The 18,519-nt window shown below is 37.2% G+C and overlaps 1 protein-coding gene across 1 annotated transcript in view; it reads right to left on the reverse strand.

The window, feature by feature from the left end:
* Positions 1-2,048: 2,048 nt before the first annotated feature.
* Positions 2,049-18,519, reverse strand: part of LOC140136857 (TBC1 domain family member 2B-like) — a 66,500-nt gene continuing 50,029 nt past the window's right edge. The window contains exons 21-30 of the mRNA XM_072158459.1: positions 17,597-17,661; positions 16,824-16,899; positions 15,233-15,328; positions 14,202-14,267; positions 12,717-12,775; positions 11,983-12,126; positions 10,188-10,254; positions 9,226-9,405; positions 5,690-5,767; positions 2,049-4,604 (exon numbers count right to left, since the gene is read on the reverse strand). Coding sequence (XP_072014560.1) covers positions 4,479-4,604; positions 5,690-5,767; positions 9,226-9,405; positions 10,188-10,254; positions 11,983-12,126; positions 12,717-12,775; positions 14,202-14,267; positions 15,233-15,328; positions 16,824-16,899; positions 17,597-17,661 — 957 coding nt within the window. The 3' untranslated portion in view covers positions 2,049-4,478. The remainder of the gene's footprint in view (positions 4,605-5,689; positions 5,768-9,225; positions 9,406-10,187; positions 10,255-11,982; positions 12,127-12,716; positions 12,776-14,201; positions 14,268-15,232; positions 15,329-16,823; positions 16,900-17,596; positions 17,662-18,519) is intronic.

Genomic DNA, 18,519 nt, shown 5'->3' on the forward strand with positions numbered 1-18,519 from the left:
TAATGCATAGCAGTAGGCTTCAGTAGGTCTAATTAGCCTTTTCGAAGCATGGTGTACACAAAAGGAGGTCAGTCTTCAATCTTGGTAAAACCAGGCAAATACTTGACCCACTTTGTGCAGCTCCATCCTATTGTGTTCGCCATATCTCGAATAGGCTAATTGTGACATTAAACAAAAATATTTGTAAGTGCATCCCATCTTATGTTAATCATTGGCTGTGAATGTAAAGCATAGTTAATAAAACAATTTTGGCTAAATAATATTCAGCATCTAGTAACTAGTAGTTTCACGCCTCACGGCGATCGTCAGACTATTGGGCTGTTGTTGTTATGATCCTTGATTACGGAACCGAAAAAAATACGCAAAATAGGTCTACACGGATACAAAGTCCTTCAGACACGAAAAATATGAAAAAGAAACTGAACTTTCAAAACATGTTTGGAACCTCAAAAGAAGTAGGCCTAATCCCAATTATGAAATTATCTGGGAAATAGTTAAACAATCAAACACCAAGAGACACGAATCCGGTCAATGCAATCTTTGTCTAGAAGAAAAACTTTATATTCTCAAAATGTCTGAAGAAACCCTCTTAAACAAAAGATCCGAACTTATCTCAAAATGTCGCCACGCAAGAAAAAAGAAGTAGGCTCAATTAAGTTGTTGTTTTGATTTTTGATTTGCGGTGCCATTAAAATTTCGCGTAGACCTATCCGCGTGGGTCTACTTTGCGTATGTTTCATATCCACGCGTCTTTATGCGTAGGCCTATCCGCGTGAGACCTATTTTGCGTATTTTTTCGGTTCCGTAATCAAGGATCATAACAACAACAGCGCAATAGTCTGACGATCGCCGTGAGGCGTGAAACTACTAGTTACTAGATGCTGAATATTATTTAGCCAAAATTGTTTTATTAAATTAGCTCTACCTTGTTAAAAATTGGTATTGAGCACTGTGAAACGACTATTGAGTGACTATTTATGTTAAAGCATAGTTATATACTCGGTGGGGTAACAATAAACACATACAACTCCTTGATCAAAACTCCCTTAAAATACTGATATTTATATGCATATACATGATAAGTAGCACAGATGCAAACAAAATGACACAAAATGGTCACAATCTGACATAAACATCATAACTGAAGCAAACACTTCACAAAAAGAAAGTTGAGTGATCATAATTTTAAACACAATGAATTAATAGCAATAAAATTGTTATGAATGTTTTAAGAATTTTGCAGTATAATACCTCAGTGGTGCAAAGAAAAAATCTGAATGATTGAGATATTAATATACTTTTTGTGAGGTGTGTATTGGGCTATTACATTGAAAATCCATACTACCCCTGTGTAAGATTTCGCTGAAGTCTTCCACAGAGGGCGTATGAGTTTTGATTAGAATAGATAATTGGGTAACTTCCATTTGAAATACTCACTCCAGCTGTGGAAGATATAAGTAAAGCCATAATACAGAGGAAGTATGGGTTTCAAAATGATTAACCCTGACCAATTACACTTTAAAAAAAAACTCCCCCTGTCCAGGGTAGTGTAGATTTCAAATGGAACAGCCTATTTCTATCTCGAGTAGCCTATATATAACTATCAGTTATAATACTGTACATGTACAACTTTTGATCTTGGGTCAAATTGAAAACAAAAATATGGAAACTACCCCCCTCTTCTTGACCCTTTGCACGGTCATCTCAAATGGACGTTCTACCCAAAGAGCGTGTGTTCTGTGTCCGTACGCCTTTCATATGCATGTTTTGTTTACACCATCAGTTTTGCAAATGACTAGCACATTGCTAGAAAAAGACAAAATGGCATTTTTCGCGCTTGCGTTTGGCGCTAGACTACCCCGTAGTCCACTTGCCCATTGTGCATACTCTGGATATTGTATATAAGCTTAAAACTCTGATTTAATTTTAATGTGTGCACAATTGATAGATTTTCACATCTGATCTTTTCAGTCACCCTACTCCCTCTGTTTGTTAGCTTCCCAAGTGGACTACTGACTTTGGATTGTGGTTTACATAGCATGATGCTTAACACGGCTGTCTATGAGCTTCTATGGATGAGATTGTCGGAAATTTGGCCTACTAAAATTGGCCATGATGTAATGCATCTTTAAATGGATCTGGCTTGTGATTGGTCGCCCAAGTATGTGGCTTTTGTGTTGTGTAATTGCATGAACATGTCAATGAGTGCATGAGCGCGTCTTGTATTTGCTTGCGGTTAAATTTGATTGATAAACAAGTATGATTGACAGTGTGAGTGTTAGGGACTTTGCCCGTTCAAAATCCTGTTTAAAATTGAAAGTCCATAGTCGATTTTTAACCTGGAATTTCGCGATTAATAAACTGGCAGATTCTAAAATCAGAATTGTTCAGTATTGAAGTGCCAATACAATTATGACATTATGATATGTTGCATTCAATAATATAAGCCTAGCTACGTACACTTTACTTTTACTGTCATTAATATAATTATATAAACTTTTTCATAACAATTTTATACTAGTATTTTGATGTAATAAATATCAGTATAATTTCGAGTTCAACTGAATGCTTTCATCATGATTACCATTAATAACATGCTTTTATTGATCAAAAATCGACAATGGCATAGTCTAGTTTGGAGCGAGAACCTCGTTTAGGTAGCAAGCTAGCGGATCCGTGCAACGGGTCATGAAGCAACTAATTTGCTATGTCTTGAATTAGTCATTAATCTAATTATACCTGACCTACCATTCCTGAGATGTACCAAGTGGAGTATACCTGTTTTTGGATTAAAGCACAAGATTTTGTTCTCAAGGTCTCAATTACTATAAAAATGGTATATCAGCAATATACTAGAAGAATCTTTGATATACAAAATAAATGCTTTTTTTTAATAAAATATTGTTTTTTACTATCAACCATGTAGTTTAGTTGGAAGAAGGAGCTATGGTGCACCTTCGGAAATCAACCTCAATGTCTGCAGATCAGAAAAATGTGTAAAAAAATGATAAGCTATGTTAAAAAAATTCAAAAAGTGTCCTTTATGACCAAAAAACCCCACTACCTCCCCAATTTGGACCTTTCTACTTATAACTCAAGAACGGTATGTCACAGATAAGTCAAACTATACTTTTTCTGAATTATTATGACCAGAGGAATAATTTGGTGTGTTTTTTTGACAAAATCTGAGCACTTTTGAAATTTCAACCCTCTTGTATGAAATTTGACCCCTGTACGGTTGGACCTTGGGGACACTTTTTGAATTTATCCTTAGTTCATATACATTGCATAATTTAATTCACACACATCAAGTACTTTTCTTTCTGTTTCTTTTGATCATAGTAAAGGCAAAAAAAAAAATTTAAAAAATAAAAACATGGCGTCCTCTGGTCAACCGCATGCATTCATATAATTGTGCAGATATACATTTCTTGAGTGTTTTTTATCCAGCAAAACCAGTAAAAAGTCCAAAACCAATTTGAAGACCATTCGGGAAAGAAAAAATTCATACGACATTGCATATCCCACTTCCAATAAAGCCTTTTGATTTTCTGGCCGCCCTGATATTTAAGATTTTTAGGCCCTTTTTTGTACTTTTCAGCCAATTTTTACCATTTTCACAAAAGTTTGCCCCCTTAGAGAGTTGCTTGCTGAGTGGGGCATGGTGGGGGGGATTAAATTTAGTTAGCTGGAAAAGAGTCTATGGCTGGAGTGTATAACCCAACAATCTGGGTTGCCAGTTTCCTGATGAAAGTTAAAGTTGTGACCAAAATTTTTGAGGTATGTTTCAAATTTGTGCTGATATTATGAGCTAAAATATCAACATATAACAGCAAATCCTGCAGTGTCCTTTAAATGCATAATAATTTCCAATATGGTTTCCGAGAAGAACGGCAGTCCATTGCTCAGATTGATGCGAGCGTCCTGTTAATGAGCGACCCACGCCGAGCTTTGTGTTCCCTTCAAGAGAACCGATCTGCACCGACCAACGTTTTGACACAGATTATCGGTCTGTTGCTATGATTGTCAGACAATTGATTCAGCCAATCAGAACCCCACTTCCTTGTTTACGCTCTGCATGCTCTCAAAATGTAAACAATTGCCGTTCGTCTCTGACAAAAATGTAAACACTCATCGAAGTCAATTTTTCCAGAATATTGATTCAACCCTCTTTCTTCATATGAAGCAACCCATGAGTAAATAAAAGAGTTCAGATGCAGACACCGATATGTCCATTTTTCTCAATTTGAGATTTAGGCAAGTATAACTGGTCAAATGTAAAGAACATAATAAGAAAACATGTGCCTTTTTTAATCACAATTTCAAAAATATACATTGGGATTTTTTGAAGTAGGGTGTCAAATAAAAGCTAGCAGCATTATTGGGCAGGAAAGTTTGAAAATGGCGCTTATCGGTTTTTGCATTTGAACTATTCCAATGCTTAGCGACTGTTGTCTGCAGCTGATATCTAACTTATGCTATGTTTTGGTACCGAGGGCTTCTACAAAGTCGTACTCTTCTTCATCATCACTCATGATGTCTTCATTTGGTCTGTCGTTCACAGCAATCTCCTCTCTCATCCGCGCTAGTTCCTCTAATTGCAACTATGGGAAGAAGGACATCAAAACATACGATTATATTTGCCCTCAAGAAAATTTGATGAAGTATACCACAAGATTCCTAATGGGGCTGCCTGCAGAGGTACACCATCGATATGGTACCTGACTGGTACACACGGAGTACCTACACAGTACCAATGCTGCTACTGCACAGGACCCACCAGTAGTGGTACTACATTGGTACTACACTGGTACTCCACTGGTACTGCACAGTACCAGGTAAGTACCTTTGCGACAGTGTACCTGTGCAGACGGCTGCAATAGGATTCTTGTAGTTTACCTTTCGTCGGCAGAGTGCAACACTATCGTAAGTGCAGTAGAATGTAATAGCTGCCTTTTGTAAAACAACTATTGTTTGCAGCACAATCCCCACATCATGCTCATTGTAAAGTGTTGATGTTCTGTATACTTTCCTGGTGGCCACTAAGCTAACCCCAAGATATCACCTTTACACATAATTGGGTGTTTTTCTAGTGTTACTGGTTAAAAGTAAGTACATTTATTGAAATGTTGCAAATGGCAGCTATTGCATTCTACTGCACTTACGATAGTCTTGCACTCTGCCGACGCTTTCACTTCATACTTGTATTACAGTTCAGGTTTGTATTTGGAATTTAAAGTTGGGCACCAAATGGGCTATTTTCAAGATACTCTAATTTTAACCCAAATTTAAAACATTAAATTGTCTTATCATATAAATTGAGCATAGCGAGCAAGGAATATTTCATATTTGAACGTGTTCTAAATGTTTTCCTACACCTTTTTAGGGCATAATATAGAAACAGTGCTCAAAACATCTGTGCCAAAAATTGCTTTCCCCCCTCCCTTTCAACCTGCCCAAAAATTTGCTTGTTCCCCTCCCCCCTCGCTTTTGGCCTACCAAAATCTTTGCCCCCCCTCTATAATTCACCACCCCGGGTACAGATAATTATTGTACCACCCCTATGTGCGCTGTTGGCCCTGCCTAAGGAAGCTGACCTATGGAGGAAGTTAACTGATCCACGTTTAGAAACTATGTAAAAAGTGCTAAACAAATTAAAATATGTATGTATCTTTAGTTGTATACTCACCCGAACTTGTTGATTATGAAATAGCCTCTTGGTATTGATAGATCTTCTTGGGAATGGATTCAGCTCATTGAAAGCAATCTACAAAATCAAATAAATTTATGCAACAAAGTTATAAATTTGAATAAACTATTGGAAGCATACTAATAAGAATGATGACATCAAACTTAACTAACGGCACATAAATGGGGTTCCTTATTTAAGGGGACTGTTAGCTAAGAAGGCATTTTTGGCTATTTTGGACTTTTTGGATAAACAATTATCACTGGTGTATACCTATAACAATTCTCAACTCAAAAATCTATTTTTTTTTTTTCGCCGCATCTACCGTTGCCATGGTAACGGCGTCCATATTGGATTTTTATACACTTACCCTCGTTTCAAGTTTTCTGTTTCGGGAGCTCTGTTGTTCAGAAACGAAAACGCAAGGGATTAAGTAGGATGGTGTGTAAGTTGACTTCATTGTTACGTTTGGGGCATCATGCTTCTCATTTGAAGAGGTAATAATAGGTGCTGTCAATCACACTTATGTCTGTCAATAAAGGTTGGATAAGTCAATTATATGCAACACTGGCGCCTCAAGTGGGCAATCTTACTTATGTCAAAAAAGGACCCCTGCCTCTTCTCCTCTCGCTTTCTTCTCTTTCTAGTCTGTCTGTCTCTCCCCCTCCCCAACTCTCACCTGTGCCATCTTTTGAATTGTGTGGATATCTGAATTATATTGGATGTTGTATTTCCTTTACCCTTCTCCCCCTCTCACTGTTTTAGCAGTAGGCCTATGATCAACGTGGAAAAATCAAAATAAACGGAATAAACTCCTCCCTGCTCTGCTCGCCCCCTCTCTTCTCTCGATCTCCTCTCCTCCCCTCCACCAGATCATCTCCTCGTCTAGCATCCCCACTCTCTCATATATATAATATACATTTAAAATAGATTTTGAGTCTGGCAATTTTGCCTGAAGCAATTATCAGATTACCAATTCCAATGAAAGAAATCCTATTAGTTTCACTTCAACGCACTTCTCTGGTGTTGCATATTACCAAGTTTTAAGGTGTATTTGGGACGAAAACAATTCCCCGCTTAATCGCTACATAATCATAATATAACCGATTTTTGCGCGATTGCACGAACAAGTACGTAATTCTTGGCAACACTGATTACTCGTGTTAATGTATATATTTCTACGTTTGGCAATTTTCACAATCTACTCCCGCTTAGGCTGGAGTACCTATACACCCAACGCAAGTCAATGGAATACGCACAATTTATCGCGAATTCACGACCGTAAAATTTCGACACTTCTTTTGTCTAGATTAGCATCAACCCTCTCATCTCACTTTTTTTTCCTGCCAGAAATTAACATAACTCCCGAAACCGAAACAGAAGTTATCTTCGTTCAACTTTTCTGTAGTCAACAACAGACTACAATAAAAGGATTGTTCACACGTACCATGCTAACACTTCAAAATAACAATGAGATCCGAAACCGAAACCGGAAACCGAAACCGAAACAGAAAAGATGAAAGGACCCTTAGTTAGTTTTTCAGAAAAATTAAAACAACAATGAGTCTGAAACCACCAATATTTAACTGTTTGAAGCATAGTAAAGAGAAGTACAGAGCCCTTTTTCACAAAATTTGCTCCGCTTTTTGTTTTTGAGACGTTTTAAGATTGTGTTTATGCGAAAAGTTCAAAATTTGGCCATTTTTGGGAAAAAATCACCATATTTCAAATTTGGAGGGGTTTTGTTAAAAAAGGGCTCTGTACTTCTCTAGATCTATTTAAAATACACCTTTCTGCCAATTTTCAAGTCATTTGGACTTATAATGGCTGAAAAAAACTTGAATTACTGATAAAATTACCATTTTGAAATAAACGCATTTTAAAAATGACTAATAATAGCCAGGTGAGGAATTATGAAATATAGTATAAATATACTAGAATATAAATTTGTTGAAGCAAAAATAATAATAAAGTATATATAAATAATAATAAAGTAAATAAATGTTAAATTATGATTGTAATTGCCAGGTAAATATTTTTGTAAGTAATATTTTTACATATCGCACCTTGAAAAACAATAAAATACATTAAAATTCAAATGCATGGATAAGAATAGGAAAGGAACGAATTTTACCATATTTCTCGACACCTTGTTCACTTCAAAAAGCCGAAACTTGGCAATGCAATATCCGATTTTAATAGGGTAAAAAATATTTTAAAGCTAAAACTCTGCTGAATTTAATAAGTAGCAAAACTCAAATTGCACATAATGCTCATTTTAGTCATTTTCTTAGCTAACAGCCCCCTTAAATAAGAACATAGGTCACTTTCCTTAAAGCCAACAACAACAACAACAAACAGGTATTTTGGACGTTATTCACAAGGTACCATAGTGTTTACAACAAATAAATAAATAAATGAATTACAAAGTTCTTAAAATAGAAAAGTCTTAAGATTTTCCTTGAATATTTCTGCAGATCCAGCAGTCCGAAGTTGTATCGGCAAAGAGTTCCAGGTATTTGCCGCAACAACTTTGAAACTTCAATTACCAACAGTGACCAATTCAGACATCGGTATCACAAGCCGATTTGTGTCCATGGCTGATCGAAGGGGCCAGGATGGAACATATTAAACAGTAAATTGTTCAGCGATGTACTTAGGAGCTAAGTTGTTAAATGCCTTGCATACATACAAAATGACTTTGAACAGCCATATTGTAACATTTGCTAAGGAGGATGCCCTCAATATTTTTTCAAAATTCTGTTTTGAAACAATTGTACGGTACTTTAATAAACTAACATACCCTGCAACAAGGTGCTGTAGTTTTGTCAAAATCCGAGATTTTGAATAAAGTGCAGGAACCGTCGTTTAATTATTACAAAAGAAATATTAGTCGCACAAAATCACACAAGGCAACCTTTTGAGATACAACAGTATGTGAAGCAGACGACGAAATCAGTAATTCTTTCAAATATATTCTGGTCTTCCTTTTATCTTCTGGTCTTAAACTTTTTCTTTGAAATGTGCTATTCCAGTTGAAGTCCCATACACCCCCTATGGAAGACATTATCTTAATCATCCACGCAGGGAGTGTGAATTTCAAATGGGGTAACCTGAATGTGTGACTCCATTTGAAATCTACACCACCTGTGTGGAAGATTAAGGTCATGTCTTCCACAGGGGGTGTGTGGATTTCAACAGGAACAGCCCATTATAGTTTTCACTATCACCTCTTAATTTAAAGCTTCTAATTTTAGCTAAAGTGTATTTTTTTTGTTACAGAGGAAGCCCCACCAGAGCAGTTCTTCTGGGGTGAACCAAACCTGGCTGGTTATCAAATTATTCAGCGACAAAATTATCTCTGAATTTAACAGGTGCTAATTAATGCAATAACATTAAAACATCGATTAGCAACTGTCAAATTCAAAGATAACGTTGTCACTGATTAATTGATTAATTTGATAACCAGGTAGGTTTGGTTCACCCCAGAAGAACTGCTCTGGTGGGGCTTCTTCTTTAACATCATGTCTCTGTACCTGAGCTAAGCGATGTATATCTGACATCATAGGAGGCATTCGTCTCAAGAAATTGAAGATTTCAATGTAGTCCTTGAGCTGTAATAGTTGGTCTTCGCAGGATTTGAAGAAGGCAAGTCCAAAACGAAATAGCACCTTGTTGCCTTCATAAAGCACGGTGTCCCAGATTCTAAGCATTGTCTGGTAAAAAAGAGAATATGACATCAGTAGGTTGTATACCAAAGAGGGAGGGGACATCTTATGATGGGAGCAACAAAACCAGTCTTTCACAATCGAAAAGCATCTTTTTATCCGAATAATATTCCTGCATGTGTTACAATATGCTCGAACCTTTGTAGTTTCTGATTAATAATTTCTAGGCTACTGAAAACTGTAAAATGCTACACCAAAACCAATATTCCAAGTCTATCTTATTCAGTTTGCTCTTTCAAGTCACATCTCTGAAACAAAAACCATTCGCAAATAATTAAGCATTATGCTCATATGATGTAATAAAGAATACCAAAAACATACGATAGTATCAAATGTGGCCAAGTATTGCCCTCTTCCAGTGTATTAGCTAGACACCCGTCTGCCCGTCATTTTAGACAAGTTTGCTCCATTTTGTTTTTTAGTCAGATAATGGTTACTAAGAGCTTGTTTTCATGCTGAAATGCATGATCGGATGATACATTGTACGGGACACACGGTTGGTTATTTGTACTAACTATAGTCCGACCATAGTAACTTGGGCGCTAACGATGCTAATTAGCATCGTTGGGGAAAGATGCTACGACCATGGTCTGACCATGGTCCCTGTACCATGGTCCGACCATCTTTTCTTGGTAAAAACATGCACGTCTGACCGGGGGTCTTAGAGTTAGGTTTGGACTTATGGTGGGTTTATATGCTTGTGATGCATTGTAAATGGTAGTGAAATCTATGTTAGTGAAAACTGCGAGTGGAACAGCTAATAAGCTTACCTCTGCTGGAATGTTGTCACAATAAACAGTGATGAACCAATTGAATGTGATGAGAGAAAGATCAATGCTGTTAAAACGAAAATTACACACCGTAAAATTAATAATGTTCCATGTATCCGACAACTCATGCAAATGAGTACACAAATATGCAGATTATTGGATTATTCCATTTAAAATCCATCCTCCCCCCTGTGGAAGAGTTTGGAAATATCTTCCACTGGGGGAGTATGAATTTCAAATAGAATGAACACAGGCAGCTCCATTTGAATTCCATACACCCTATATGAGAAAGATTTAACATGAATCTTCCACTGAGGGAGAGTGTGTTTCAAATGGAGCTGCCAATGTGTTTAATCCCTTTGAAATTCATACTCCCTCTGTGGAAGACATTTTCAAAATCTTCCTCAGGGGGAGTGTGGATTTTAAATGGATTAGATCAGCCCAAAGAAGTAAGTATTTATGAAACATCTATCATATAAACAGATTAAGACAATTATGGAAGCGGGTGGAAATTGAAAGACTGAATATCATATTTAGAGGTGTTACGAATCTTTAGGTAACATCATTTTTTATCAATAGAGGTTATCCGTGTTCTATAAGCTGCATGCATATCCTATCAGCAACTGCTATACCTTGTTTAGGACTTTCAGAAGAAGTACCTGCATGTGCAACCATCACTGTTTCAAAATAGCCCGCCAAAGTCATGCAGGTAACTCCAAGGTTGCGGATTGAAATGGTTTGAATGAGAAATACTACGGGAACCAGCGCCTTTTGTTAGAAGTCACACATGAGTAAAGTGGATAACCTCTATTCCTATGGTCAGACCTGTGAGTACTAAATTAAGAGAGGCGCTACTTCGATCGCAAAAGTGAGGACATTGTGAGCTCGGGACCTTGTGTACGAGCTTGTCGCAGCCATTCTTCAAAAAAGTGACTCTTGGTCTACATCATTGATCTTGGCCTATATTTTGCACTCTTTAGTTGGTAGATGCCGCCGCAATAAAAATGTTTTTTCTCATCTTTTCTTAAGTTCTAAGTAATTATCTCTTTCAAAGATTATCTAATTACCTTTTAAAACAAAACGTGTGGTAGATTTACCTGTTTAGATTTGTTTTTATAATTTTATTACCAATTAGTAATTCTCACTCGTTGTGCATGCTGATTGACGGCTGCATATCTGCGGTACAAAAAAAAGGTGACTCTTGGACCTTAATTATACAGAGGGCATTGCACAGTTCACTGACTGACCTGCACTGTTTGTCATGTAAACAGACCATAGCCTGACCGCTGTGGTCAAAGCAGGGGATCTCGACTGTTGAACAGAGTACCGCTGGCCTGGTCAGACCTTTTTGATTGATTTTCTCAATAAACCTGGAAACTTCCATTTGGGATTTGTGTTTATAATAGGATTTTCAGGGCAAAAGTAAAGGTAAAGGAGACGATCCTGTATAAACAGTGATCCTCCTCCATGTAAATGTTGCTATAGGGGGATCGCTACATCTCCTCTACAGCGAGTCTGTTACCTTCCCAGCATTCAAGAATGCCGGTACCCATTTAAACACCTGGGTGGAGAGGAGTAATCGAGATCAAGTGCCTTACGCAAGGGCACAACACGATGGCGTCGACGGGGCTCGAACCCGCAACCTTCCGATTATGAGTCGGTGCCCGTTCCGCTAGGCCACCGTGCTCCCCATTTGCAGGGAGATAATATAATTGTCTCTCCAATTTTGATAGGGCACACATTTCAATTTCCAGGATTGTAGATTGTAGGTTTTTTTTCCAGGATTGATACTTACTCATGATGGTCTAGATGTGCATTGAGCCTTGGTAGTTTCTCTCCTAGTAGATCTTTGAAGACTCGTTGGTCTGTCTGTGAACCAATCAATGTGGTGCTGTAATAACCAGCTGGCATGATATATTGTACAATACACACCATACACCTATTGCATAATAGAAATAAAGTCAAATAGTCATGATTTAGAAAAAAAAATAGCTCTTGATAATATCTCAAAACTTGGACTTTTTATGCTGAAGCCTATGGCTTGCATGCAAAGCATTACCTCTCTCCATGCGGGTGTTGACTGCAGACGACAAGATTCAAATTTTTTATTAGAAATATATAATTGAAAAATTTTCATGATCATATTTGGAATCGGCATGAAAAATGCAGTAAAATGAGTACAAACAAGCCTAGTATTGGTTCAGTGGTTTTTGAGATAGCTCTTGATATTTTGAGGAAATATCTCAAAACTTGGACTTTTTATGTTGAAGCTTACGGCTAGCATGCAGAGCATTAACACTCAAAAGCTTAACCCCATGAGAACTACCTGCCGATTGGCCAAAAAGAATTTTTCATTACTAATTGGACCAATCAGCAACATTGTTAGAATAATTCCACCACACAAACAATTGGGGTGAATTATTTGCAAAGCTCCATTCTGATTGGTGATTAAAATGAAGATATCATGTAATTGACCAATCACAGGTAATGTTAGATCGGCAGGTAGTGCTCAGGGGTTAATATACTCACCAAAATGCATCTTCCTCTTCTAAATAAAGCAAGGCAATAGCTGCAAGACGATTTAATCCCTGAAGAAATAAGATAAAACAAAATGAATCAACTCAGTTTGAAATTTTCTGATCGATCTCTCTGTCTATTGATGGAAACCAAGTTAATTTCTCTCTTGAAGAGGTAATACAAATGTGACCAGCTCCAACAAAACCCGGAACAAGTCACCAGACATGTTTTTGACTTATAGGCCTTTAAAGATGACATTCCCATAAAAATTAATCAAATTTTTTTTAATTTCATGGTACTTGACTGTGGGACTATTCAATCCTGTGTGAGGCAGGAAACTAATTGGCCCATTACTCAGAATAGCAATTTTGCAAAAATATTAAGGTATCATTTACAAAATTATCCATATCTTGAAGAGTATTGATGCTATTTATTTAATTTTGGTGTCATTTTAAAGCTTACTGTCTAGTGTCTAGTGCTGACATTTTTACTCACATCATGACTTGTTAATGGTTTTGTCAGAGTGGGTCACAAATATCAAATGAGTAGAACATAGATAGATATCATTGTGTATCCTTTGTTTGTTAGGCTTCTGCACATTGTCTTTTCTTGTTGTTGTTGTTGTTGTGTGTGTGTTTTTGTAAGGTGGTGCAACGCCTTTTCAGGCATTTGCCATCTGTTGTATCTCCCCCATCTTGCGTTATTTTTAATAATTTTGGTGTCATTATTCTCTATAATTTTAATGGAAATAAAATAAATGAAAATTAAAAAAAAAACGAAACCCAAAAACACCAAAAAACAATTTAAGGACTACATGTTGCAAGAGGTCTTGTGAAGGATTTGTACTATTCAACTTTGAACTTACATTTATTTGTATAATCTGGCCAGGCTAGCTAAACAGGCAACCCTCGAATTAACCCACGGCACCCATGGCATTTTGCCGTGGGTGCCCACCCCCACTGCTGTAATGCCCTCAAAATATGTCCTTTACCCAAGGCAGTCACTTGCTGTGCCCTCTAATGAAGTTGCTGTCGGTGCCCCAGCCCTGCTTCTTCATTATAAAATCATCTATCTATGTTTGTGTGTGTTTTCTTCACTTTTAAGAAATTGCCTTGGTGCCCTTTTCAAATTTTCAACAGTTGCCATGATGCCCTCTTGAAATAGTACAAACTGCCGTGCAGCCTTGCCTTTTCAGTGAAAATCCAAGGCAATTATCAACTTGCCCTAAAAAAGTTGCTGTGCCCCTTCAGATCCTTGAGGGCTGTAAACAGGCATTAATTTTGACCTCATCAATAGAGGTGAGAATCCCGTTGTGAATGCCAGATGAGAATGTACTTTTGCAATTCATTTTGGACTCTTCACATGAATGCATTCAGAGAGTTAACACATTACCAGTGGGAATGGCCTAGTATTTCTCGTCATCAGTGGTGTTACAGTCCTCTCTGAGAGCGATAAGAAAACGTTATATGTAAATACTATGCTGCTATGGCAACTTACCTGGCAGTAGCCAATCCCTGGGTCATGTACACTGAATGCCTTCAGTACTCTTCTTAATTTGGGTATCTAGGAGAAAATTGGAACATTATGAAGAATTATTATTTCCTGCTAATGTGAATAACATATATCAAATTAAGGGGGTACTACACCCACTGCATTTTTTTTTTGCATCTTGTTAAGAAATGAGAAAAAAAGGTAGAAGCCAAAAAGTGGTACATCACTGATGTACCACTTTTTGGCTTCTACCTTTAAAAGCATGTAAGCTCCATTGATACTGATGCCACCAATAGAACACGAAGATTTGCCTCTTCATTTTGCATACCACTTTGTCCCAATTTTTTCCCCATTTCTTCACAAAATGCAACAAAAAAAAACGCAAAAAAAAAATGCAATGGGTGTAGTACCCCCTTAAGGCGAGCCGGAGCGGTGCTTGAGTTAGCGGTGTTTGTGAAAAAAATTATTATTCAAGTAAAATTACCAAAACTGGAAAAATATCACCTGAAGGCTCTGACCCACCTTAAAGATGCTGGAATCATTACTTCGGATATTTTGCATATCTGTAGTATGATATTAATTTTCAAAATTCATATGTTTGTTAAAGAAAACCCAACTGCTATGAACTCAACTTTTAAAACGGCCTATTTTAATGAACAATTGTGACTGAACGCAATGATTTGTGACACAATAAATTTAAGTGCAAAACAAGTAAAGCCACACATACTTGATTTATTTCAAAAAGCGTTTCTTTACTACATGGAAGTCAGCAGCCTGATCAGCCCTGCCAGGCTTGCAGCCTTTATGTTTGTCTGGTTCTGGACCACTAATTGTGGACAAAATTAAATATTTGCTACAGATTTGCCTTGCTTTGAAAATACATTTAGCATATCAATTGCTCTGTGCCAAAAGTGGGTAAGTGCAATAGCTGCCATGTGTAGATGAGTACAATATACTGTGTGTATATTGCCAAATGTCCACAGGGCAACTATTGAGCAGTCAATATGTAGAGAGATACAAACCAAATATGTACTTACACCTGGTGATTCAATGGTATCATAATGCTTGTTGTTAGGGAGGGTGCGTAGAAGATCCAGTTCTATCTGCTTGGTCGCTGGGTTGGATTTAAAATTCTGTTAAACAATAACAACAAAACACATATCAGCCTGAAGTTTGGATCCAAATTTGAACTTTGTGGGTAATATTACTGTTAGATGAACTGACACCTTCTAAAACAGGTTTAACGATCAAGTGATAATTCAAATCATATCGAATTGTCACGTGATCTGTAAAATATCAATATCGATATCAATACTATTTGCAGCAACGAAACGGACCACAGCTGATGTATTATCAGACTGTCTATTTGAAGTTTCAGGAGCATAGCCGCGATCGTGCGCAGAATTTGGTCTCAATTCTAATGTACAAACCAATTCGGTCACATAGTCCCAAAACCAACAAATATTTGGGGTTTTTTTCATTACTATCATATTGTGAAAAACCAAGTAGCTGAGAAGTTAGCTCAATATGCTAGGAAAATATTATCTGCGATGACCCCTTGTTGACTTCGGTTAAATCAGCTGTATTTTTGCTGGAAAGAGTATGTAAAATAGCACTCGACATCCGCCATCTTGGATAAATTTGGTGTACTGAAAATGCCCAGCAACTGTCAATCAAATCCGAACTTGTCAATTAAATATGGGATAAGTCTGTTCCACTGTGGCAGAAATACGCACAACGTTGTTGTGCGAGCGTGCATGTAAATTTTAGGCTAAGGTGCCTGAGCGTTACCAGGGCGTTACTATATGTACTGAAAAAGCCTAGCAACTGTCACTCAAACTGCTGATGTGTCAATTAAACTGCCGTAAAGTGACTTCACTTTTTATACAGGGTTTGAATACGAGTGTCACGGCGCGGCCCTGCTTTTACAAGGCAAAAAGCAACTTTTCTAAGCATTGTTGACATGGTGCCTTCGCTAAAGAAAGTTTCCTACTATAAAGACCTAACTTTTGAGATGGTTTGTATTGTTAGAAGGTAATTAACAATAAGGCGCCCGGTCACTTATACCGCCGCGTTCAGCAAGTAGCTAGCAAGTCATCATCACCATGATCACGATACTTGTAAACAAATTTGAAGAATAGAAGGCTGACGCTGCCCCAAAACACGTATGTAGGCCTAAGTGTATAATTATTTAATGATAAATGAACTACCACTAAATGTTCCTGTCAGTGCTGCAGTGCAAAACTTATCATGAAGTTCCATCTTTAACATTACATTCAAATAATAATTACATTGTAAATTGAACTGACACCAATTTTTTTCAGGAATATCTTGTTTATGATATAGCCATGAAAAAAAAAGTTTTCAGTAGTTTTCACTGTTGGGTGGGTAAAAGTTTGAAGGTACCCAATAGCCTGGTGGGAACAATTCTTATGTCCATATGTCTAGCCAGTAATATTAGTAGGATCGGTAACCTTTAGAATTGGGTTATTCCAGTTGTAATCCACACAACCCCTATGGAAGACATGATTTTAATCTTCCACATAGGGAGTGTGAATTTCAAATGGGGTTACCTGAATGGGTGACTCCATTTAAAATCTACACCCCCTGTATGGGAAATTAGCCTACCTCTGATTTGAGCAGCCTCTCATAGTAACCGGGTCCAGTGGTTTCTTTATCTTTCTTTACTCGCCACTCAACACATCTGAAATTCACAAGAAAAACAGATAACACTCAATACACATCATTTCTAAAACTTTGCTGACATTGAAACATGAAGCAATACACCTTTCCCGAACATATTCTGGGATATAATTATTGGCTACCAATTATCGTGAGTGATAAAATACATGTAATTTGCAGTTATTTTCAGTTTGTGAACTTTAACATAACCTTACATATTAATTCAATAATTATGTAGACAAATCCAACATTCTACTCACTGTTTATGCTGTTAGACAGTTTTGTCCTTCTTTGGTTAATGCAATGATTCACCAGTTTTTCTGCAAGAATTTTCATCCTTGAGGTGCACAGTTCTCAACACCGGATCATATATGTCATAGACTGGGAGGGGGCAAAGATGAAAATGGATGAAAACACACAAGGTGGATATGTGAGGTACTATGCATCAGAAAGAGGTGCCAGGAGATCTCGTGATGATGGCATTATATTCTTTGAATGATCTGCTGTTGAGAACTGTGCACCATAGGGATATGAATTCTGGCAAGAAAAACGGCAGATCATCGCATTACTGTGGAAGTCATCTGATCTGGATGCCAGTCTGTCTGCCAGTGAGTAGAATTTTGGATTTGTCTATGTAAGTATTGAACTTAATTTGACATTACAATCTTGATGAATCTATACCACGATAAAAAACACACCAAAAAACCCTGCACACTTACGCTTTCCATATTCTCGCCCTGTACTCGTGAGGAATGCCAGCTCTGACTAGGGACTTCAACTCTGGCTGTAAATAAACAGATATAAAAATACAGTTATACAAATACAGCTTTCTAAAACAATACCTTGTTCGCAACATAATAATGAAATGTCATCCAACTCAGGTGAGCAACCTACAGTACATGGGCCACATAAATTGTGTGCAGTCCACTGGACAAAATGAGAGAAAAGGTTTCTTTCATCAGCCTACATTGCAGGGGTTCATAAACTATACCCTCAATTATTGTACCTATTGCGTAAAATTACAAATTTTGATACACTCATCATCAACCATTGGCTGTAATAGAGGGCAGCATATCAATTTTTTAATGGTGATCAGCGTGATAGGAAAGAAAAGAAAGCTTCATACATGGTTTGCTAACGGTGCAACACAGTATGATTGGAAGATGATCACTGTTAAAAAAATCGATATGCTGGCATCTATAACTAAAGCGTTGGTCCCTTGTTCGCTAATTCAAAAATAATTCATACGTAACATCAATTTACCAAAATACAAACACGGATTCAGCTGTCTGCCAAATTCATAACAATATTCAAAAATAATTCACACGTAACATGAATTTACCAAAAGACAAATACGGATTCAGCTGTCTGCCAAATTCATAACGATATATGTTCTATGAGCACCTCATTGCATCAGAGTCAAAAAGTTATGTCGGCAGACTCATTATTTGACCGAACCTGGAACAGTGTCGTATTGACAAACTCTCAATTTATGCAGGTATCAATTGTGTGAAAGCTCTCAATTTTGATCTCTTCTTCTATGTTGGTCCTCATTCAGACCTGCTTTTGCCCCAAATCGCAAGAGGTACACTACATGCTCTCCATGAGCAACAAACCAAAATGGTGGCTTTACAACAGTGTT

Source organism: Amphiura filiformis, chromosome 17 (genome assembly GCF_039555335.1).
Source record: "Amphiura filiformis chromosome 17, Afil_fr2py, whole genome shotgun sequence".
Classification (NCBI taxonomy): Eukaryota; Metazoa; Echinodermata; class Ophiuroidea; order Amphilepidida; family Amphiuridae; genus Amphiura; species Amphiura filiformis.